At 44.7% G+C, this 7,491-nt stretch overlaps 1 protein-coding gene across 4 annotated transcripts; it reads left to right on the top strand.

The window, feature by feature from the left end:
* The first annotated feature begins 2,042 nt into the window (after positions 1-2,042).
* On the top strand, positions 2,043-6,565 carry slbp (stem-loop binding protein). 4 transcript variants are annotated; one of them, XM_004086508.4, is made up of 8 exons: positions 2,043-2,230; positions 3,821-3,934; positions 4,717-4,830; positions 4,895-4,966; positions 5,560-5,682; positions 5,767-5,916; positions 5,995-6,091; positions 6,166-6,565. In XM_004086508.4, exons 1-8 carry the CDS (start codon positions 2,166-2,168, stop codon positions 6,235-6,237), a joined length of 807 nt encoding a protein of 268 aa, XP_004086556.1. In that variant the 5' UTR covers positions 2,043-2,165; the 3' UTR covers positions 6,238-6,565. The 4 variants fall into 4 exon arrangements, with proteins under 4 accessions (XP_004086556.1, XP_011471481.1, XP_011471482.1 ...); XM_011473179.3 differs by having other exon boundaries at positions 2,044-2,230; positions 4,901-4,966; XM_011473180.3 differs by having other exon boundaries at positions 2,044-2,230; positions 3,824-3,934; positions 4,901-4,966.
* The last annotated feature ends 926 nt before the right edge of the window (positions 6,566-7,491 follow it).

The following is a 7,491-nucleotide window of genomic DNA, read 5'->3' on the forward strand; positions in this document are numbered from 1 at the left end:
CCTGGATGGCCATGATTGGAAGGAATGACCTTCATGACGCCACAGTGCTTTGTTAACGGACTTCTGTTCCTTGTACAGTTTGTCCATAATATAGACTGTTACAGCACAAGTGCTTGATGCACACCTTAGGTACCAGATAAATGATCGACTTTGTAGTTGGGTCAAATGGAAAAGCTCAAATGTATTGTGAGTATGTATCTGTTAAGAACGTCTGGGTGAAGCTGCTGTCAGAAGAATTTTAAACTCCCAGGTACCAAGGGAGGCTGGAGACATTGAGTCCAGTTGGCCATGTTCTCCATCTCACTGTCAATGCAGCCTTTGCAATCTAAAGCCATAAGACCTGCAGCCCGTCAAATGGCAAATCTGGTGGGGGTCGCCAGAAGTAGTGTATGCCTTCAAGCTGAAAATTGAGTCATGTTGAGTTTGGCTGGTTTGTTGGACCCCATGGGACAGATGACGGGTATCAGCAGTCCAATCAGCATGCAGTAGCAGAGGCAAAAAGTCTTCCCGGGAGAAGTTCAGGAGTGTCATGGAGACCCACTGTCAGTTTGAAGGAGATTCAGGAGCGCTTCCCTGCTAATACTGTCTACAGTATAGGTGGAGAACTGTTTACATGGGTTGTTGTGATCTAACAATATGTATGAAAAGTGCTGAATAAATAATTAAAAAAATGGTTACAAGAGGTCCATGAACCCTGCTCCTGCACAGCTGCAGGTCCTACAGCTGGTTTGAGAGCAACAGAGATCAAGGAAGACAGAAAAACAAGCAGAATAAGCTACCGGTACATCAACCACAGAAGCAAATTTTTAGGACAGGTACTTTTAGGACATATTGTGTTTCAAAATGTACTTTGTATTAAATTCCATTACAATACTGAATCTATGAAATATCTTTTTAACAATTAGAATACTTCCTTTAATTATGGAAAAAACACTTTCAACAGAATAATATGAAAGTGGTACAATGAATTCCAAAAAACATATGGTTGTGATATTATAATCCCAAATAGATGCAAAGAGCTTTTGAAATGGTCAATTTGTCTTGAGCCAAAACATTATATTTCAATTTTAAAAATAGATGTAACCCTGCAACGCTGAAATCAAAGGTTAGTTTTACGTTGAAGCCTGGAGTTTTAATGCTGTTCAGGGTCATTTAGTTGCTGGAGCCAACCCAGGTACTCTTGGGCAAAGGTGGGGTAGACAGTTTGACAGTCCATTACAGGGCCACACAGAAACACACACACTCACATTCCCACCGAATAGATAATTTACCAATTAACCTGTGTTGCATGTTTATGGACTGTGGTCGGAAGCAAGAATCCCTTGAGAAAAACCACAGATGTTTGGGATAAACATGCAAACTCTAAACAAAAAGAACCCATCAAGGATTCCAACACATAAAAAGGACATTGCTAACCACTACACCACTGTGCAGCTTTGCTCGGCTTAATTCAATTGCAATACATTTTGAACAGATTGATGGTTTTTCTCACCATTTTGACAACCCCTAATTTTAATTCATTACTGTTTAAAATAAACGTAGGCAAACAATGTTAGAAGATGTCACTTATAGATTAAATGTTCCCTCGATAAAAGCTCCTCTTTTATAGAGTCGACCCTATTAACTGTAGACATTAGACTGAACAACACAGACACATTTAATGAAAGAGTTACATGTTTGATTTTTCCTTTAAAGTTAGTAAAAGAATAAGCATCGCAGTTGTTTTTATTTGTCTCTCAATTTCTGATTGTGCTCAATTACATATTTTAAATGTGTGAAAATAAAAAAACAGCTCAAAGCTGTCAGATCCATGTCATATGAGTTTTGATTTAAAAAATCTTGTTAATTAGAAGACCCTTTATGACGTAATAGCTTTTGCCGTTATTGTGGGTGGAGTCAAGGTTTTTTATTTTTATGATTAAATGTATTTACTTGTATTTCAAACTATATTCTTTTTCATACAAAAATAAAAAAAACAAGTCTGAACATTTTTAAATTGAAGGGTTCGATGGTCACGTGGTTCCCAGCGGAGTGTTTGGCGCGGTGCCTACGGAAGTGACGTAGCACTCGTCTTTGTGTTTGGCGCGCCGCGGGTTTTTGTTTTCTGTGCTTGGCGCAACTCGGGTTTTGGTGTCAAACGAGCAGTTTTCCCGCAGAACCGGATCATGTCTACCAGAACCCCTGACCGGCGGACCGACGCCACCAGCAGCCGCCGCGAACACACCCGGAGGTGAGGAGTTCCGATCCAGCTTGGTGAATTCGGAGAAGGCTGTTCCGTTCGGACTGAACGCCGGGACCGGCGGACAGCAGACCGAACTACCGAGAGAGGGAACTCCAGTCCTGCTCCTGACTCTAAACACATAGGTTTTTAGTCGGTTCTTGGCGGGTTTCCAGAACCTCAGAGGTCTTGAGAGTCCTCGACCACAAAAAACTGTTTTGACCGAACGAGCAGGTTTAGCTGTTTATTAACAGAACCGGGACGGATCATTATATACGTCGGTGTTCATTCTTTAAACCGGGTTTAGTGGAGACGGAAATGTAAATATCCGAGCTTTAACGTGTCGTGTGTGGTTCTGTGGATCCTCTTCTGTTGGATCGTGTTCTGTTTGGGAACAGTCCTCCGGAAAACCTCGCACTGTTTCTTGGTTCCGCTGCGCGGGGCAAATGCGCGCCAAAGCCGCACCTTTAGTGCAGATCCTACTTCATATAATGCAGTAAAGGCATTTCCACCTGCTGCTGTGAGGCGTTTAGACAGGAACATTGTGTTTTTAACATGTTCGTCTGACTGATGATGGAGGACACACCGAGAGAAAATTAGCTTTAAAAAACTTTTTGGAGTTTTTCTTTATTAAAGTTTTAGTTAATCAAGAGTAAAAAGATCATTTTTGTGACGTTGAAAAGACGTCACAAAAAATACAAGATCCCTGCTCCTCTCCATTCTTATTCATCATCTGTCAGACAAACAGATCCATGTTTGTCTTTGTTTTCTCGTCTGAGCTGGAATCTGGATCCAAACTGGACGTCTGGATAGATCCGATATCGCTGGCTATTTTTGTTGCATTGATAATGTTAAGTTGGAGCTGTAAGCAAGCAAACAAAGGCATGATGGGTAAAAAGGGCATGTCCTCTCACCGCCAACAGCCACAACTCAGAGGAGAATTCCTGCCGCTCTGCAGAAACTATGTCCTAGGTCAGGGGTGTCCAACTCATTTTTTACTGAGGTCCACATCAGCATAGCTGCAGTCCTCAAAGGGCCAGATAAACCTGAAAAATAAATGTAACTACTACTTAATGTTAAATTACTCATTTATTTATTCTAACTTTTTAAAGTGACAATTCCAGTTGCATAGAAAACATATATTTGTTGTTATTCTAGCATAAATCCTTTTACATTTGATTCTGTCAGGTTAAGTTATATGGACAGTGTTTAAGTCCTACTGTTTAGTTGCCCAATCCCATATTTCAAGTCTGATTCTCCCTAGATATGAATAAATACACACCAATTTTTATTTTTTATTTGAGAAATTAAAAACTTTTATGCTCTTGCGGGCCACAGAAAATGACATGGGGGGCCACGTTTGACCCGCGGGCCTTGAGTTTGACACGTGTCTTAGAAAGTGACATAGGTTGTTAGATTATGACTAAAAACGCCTTGATCCTAATTCAAAGACCACTGGGAACACTTTTACAATAGATCAGAAGAGACAACAAGCTCTGTTAGAAACCCAAACCCTCTGGTTTACGGCAACAGTTTTAAAGCCATGCACACGGCATGTCTGCACTCATAATGAAGACCCCCCCCCTCTTCTTTACTGTCCAGCAGCGGTCCGTCCCGGTGGTCCCACTGCAGGAAGAGAGGCGTAGACGGGAGCATGCGCACAGACGAGCATGAGCGCACAGACGAGCATGAGCGCACAGAAGGGAGACATTCCAGGTAACGTTCCAGGTATATTATTATGATGATGATGTGGTCCATTTACATTACTGAGGCCAAGTGCTCCATCTACAGCCAGACAGCCACAACCACTGTCCTGTGTTTCAACCAGTTACTGTAAATGAGAACGGAACCGACAGACTCCTCCCCCTGGCATTCCAAACAGGAAGTACCCGCTGGTTCCAAAAAGCTAAAATGCCATAAACTTCCATAGAGAAATAAACAGCTGTTACTCAGTCATTTTATTTGTCCAAATAACTTTTTTTGCTCTGACACCTTTCATTAACATGCCCTCGATAACTCGTTTTTTTATATTTTATCTTTAGTGCAATTTATCCAAAATATAAACTGACCAATCAGAGCATTTGATTGACAGATTTTGTGCAGCCGGTGGTTCTGCTGGTGGAAAAACTGAGAACTTAAAGCAACAGTATTTAGGTAACAGTAAAAAAGCTTTTTCAATCCATTTATCTTCACTTTTGAACCAATCACATTCAAGCTCACTCCTGATTGGCGAGAGCGGTTGCCGTAGAAACATTGACTCAGACAGACTCGATTCCAAAATGGTGGCGTCCGTGTTGCAAAGAAATGGCGACTGAATTGCCTTCATATGGTTGGAGCCAGACGTGAACCATCTTCTACGGTTGACGTCACACTCACTCAGTCACTCAGTCCAGTTGTCATTACAGTCAGTGGTTTCAGCGGTAATAGACGGCGGTTTGGACCCCTGCAAATATACTCCCAGATGTGGGGCTGAACCCGTTTGTCTTTGTCCCCCCCAGTTTTACCACCCCAGAGAGTTCAGGTCCCGTGTCCCGCTGCGCCGCGTCATCTGACTGGGGAAGTCAGGTGGAGGACAACGAGATGAGGAGAGACCTTCACAGAGACCTGCAGCGGTAAATGTCCTGTGAGCTGATTGGCCGTGAGGGTGCATGAGACCTGAGCGTGGGCTTTGTCTAGGTACAGGAGGAGGATCTTGGCTGCAGACGGCCCCCACAGGGAGAGGAAGGCGTCCTCTGGATCATCTGGGAGGTTTGTGTTTGAGCATAATCTTCTCTACACACAGGACATGTGACGAGTGTTGAAGAACACGCTAAACACAGGTCGCACACACATGTGGCCCATGGTGTTCACACTGGGCAAGCTGGGAGGGACTTCTTCTTTTTCTGCTGCTTACTAGCTAATGTACGCCACCTGCAGGTGGAAGAGGCTTGGTTCAAAGTGGCGCAAATTTTCCTCCAGGCTTTTCCTTTCACAGCTCCATTCCGATATCTGACAGACCTGGTGTCATGGAATTCCAGCCGGACACAAACCACAATTGTTCATTTCTCCTCAATCAACTTTGACAGTTGGCACTTCCATAAATAATGAGATGCCATCCATTCGTCACTACTAAATCTGAGCCCCTGGTAGGTCAAAGTTCAACCAAGTAGAGTTACATGACGGTCTTAGAAGCTTTGAGCTTTTAGCGTTTTATTGGAAATGGTGGCTTGATCGTGCGTTGCCAAGGGCGATGTGAACGTAGCCTCAGACATGCGGGTGTGCGCAGTCACGAGTTACATGACTTTAGGGGCGGGCGTGTTCACGTAAGTGGGCGGGGCTAAAGTGATTCCTCTCTGTTGCAGCTGCGACTCCAAAGAAGAAGAAAGCTTGGAGACGGATGAAGGGGTGTTGCTGCGGCGACAGAAGCAGATCAGCTACGGCAAGAACACACTGGCCTACGACCGCTACATAAGGGAGGTCCCAAAGTAAGGACCCCCCTCCCCTAATAAACAAACCACACACACACACACACAGGGAAGTATCAGCTTTTGTACCTTATCACCTTTCAGACACCTCCGTCAGCCGGGCATTCACCCAAAGACCCCAAACAAGTTCAGGAAGTACAGCCGTCGCTCCTGGGACCAGCAGATCAAGCTGTGGAGGGTCAAGCTGCACGCCTGGGACCCCCCCACAGACAACGGCACCCAGGAGGACAATGAGTAAGGAACTCTGTGGCCTGGAAGCTGAACCAGCGCAGGACTGTGTTCACCTGCATGTCTCTGCCTGTTGTTCCTCAGAGAGCAGCTGGACCTGGGGGACATCATGGACATTGAGCTGGACTTTCCCACCCTCGCAGAGCCCGGCCCCCAAGCTGCCCACGCCGGGGTTATGGAGGTGGGTTGGAGGACGCGTTCAAACCTCTCCTGTAGCTTTGTCTGCTGCTGGTCTGACGCGTCTATGTTCTACAGGACCCAGAAGGAACAGGAACCCCGGTTAAAGTCCAGCGGATGGACGCTGCAGCGGCGTCCGACGTCGTATAGCTTACTGGTTCAGAAAGGCCGCGAGCCTCCGGTGCTGGTTTTTAAGGCGGGGAGACGATCTGTGGCCTTCACTTGTTCTTTCCACTCCCCCAGAGATGTTCAGGAGTTCTGCAGCCCCACCCTTTATGCAGCTTTGTTCCACTTGAACGGTTCTGAATCCGGTGACCTTTCAGAACCAGAGGAGACGGCCAAAGTTGCAGCTTCCTTTGCTGGGCCGGGCCCTGACCTGTCTCAGGTGTCTGGAGCCCTTAGGGTTCCACTTTGTTTACTTGCAGCTTTTAAGTTCTGTTCTGAAGATTTCAATAAAACAACGTTTCTGTTGACCCTCTGCTGTTCCCGCTCCTGTGTCTGACCCCGGTCTGGACTGGATCAGCGGGCTTTCTGCTTTGGTTCTGCAGTCAGGCAGCTTTTCTGTAGTTAAAGTTCTAAGCTTTAGTTCGCTTCCAGATCCATTGACAGTAAGCTGTGATTGCTCTAGGTGGGTTTCTATGGCAACCACACTTGCCAATCAGGGAAAGGGCTCAGGAGAATCTGTGCCCGTGTCCGAATTTCCACCCTACACACTGTATGGGGTTTGAGTAGCTGGGGATCAGGGTGGGAATTCGGACACACCCTCACACTTTGCCACCCAATGGCCGCCAATTCAGAGGTCATGTGGCCATCCCATTAGAATTTCAAAACGTTATTTGGAAATTCCCCACAAGTGTGTATTGGTTTCATTAGCAGATTCCAAAGTTATTTTTTCTGATTTTTTTTTTTCTAGTTGAGTCAGCAGATTTTTTTGTTTATCCCGCCCACAATTTTAACATCGTAGTATCGTATGTTACAATGTTCTGTTCGGCTGGAGCCAGGGAATCGCTTATTGAATTTTTATGACATTCCGAAAAAATGTGCGAGCTAGCTAAGATCGCAACAGTGGCGAACTCGCCATGCTCACACTGTAAAAAATCTACAATTTATGAGTCAAACCGTTTTTACACAGAAAGTCCCCAATGATGCTCGAAAAGTTACTTAGTTTGTTACTAAAGGTGCTTTTTCATATGGCCATCCCATAATGATTTCAAAATTTACTTACTTATTTTTGCACAAGTGCGCAGAAATGTTTCGAACTGGGAGAACAATCTGGTCTGAGAAAAGCTGAAGTTATGGAAACCCACAAGTATTTCAATAAGGAGATATTTTAGGAATGCAGGTTTACGTCTGTTTGTGTTACAGAAAAAACATGCATGAATAAGTCGATAATCGTTGGCAGTT

Source organism: Oryzias latipes, chromosome 10 (genome assembly GCF_002234675.1).
Source record: "Oryzias latipes chromosome 10, ASM223467v1".
In the NCBI taxonomy this organism is placed as follows: domain Eukaryota; kingdom Metazoa; phylum Chordata; class Actinopteri; order Beloniformes; family Adrianichthyidae; genus Oryzias; species Oryzias latipes.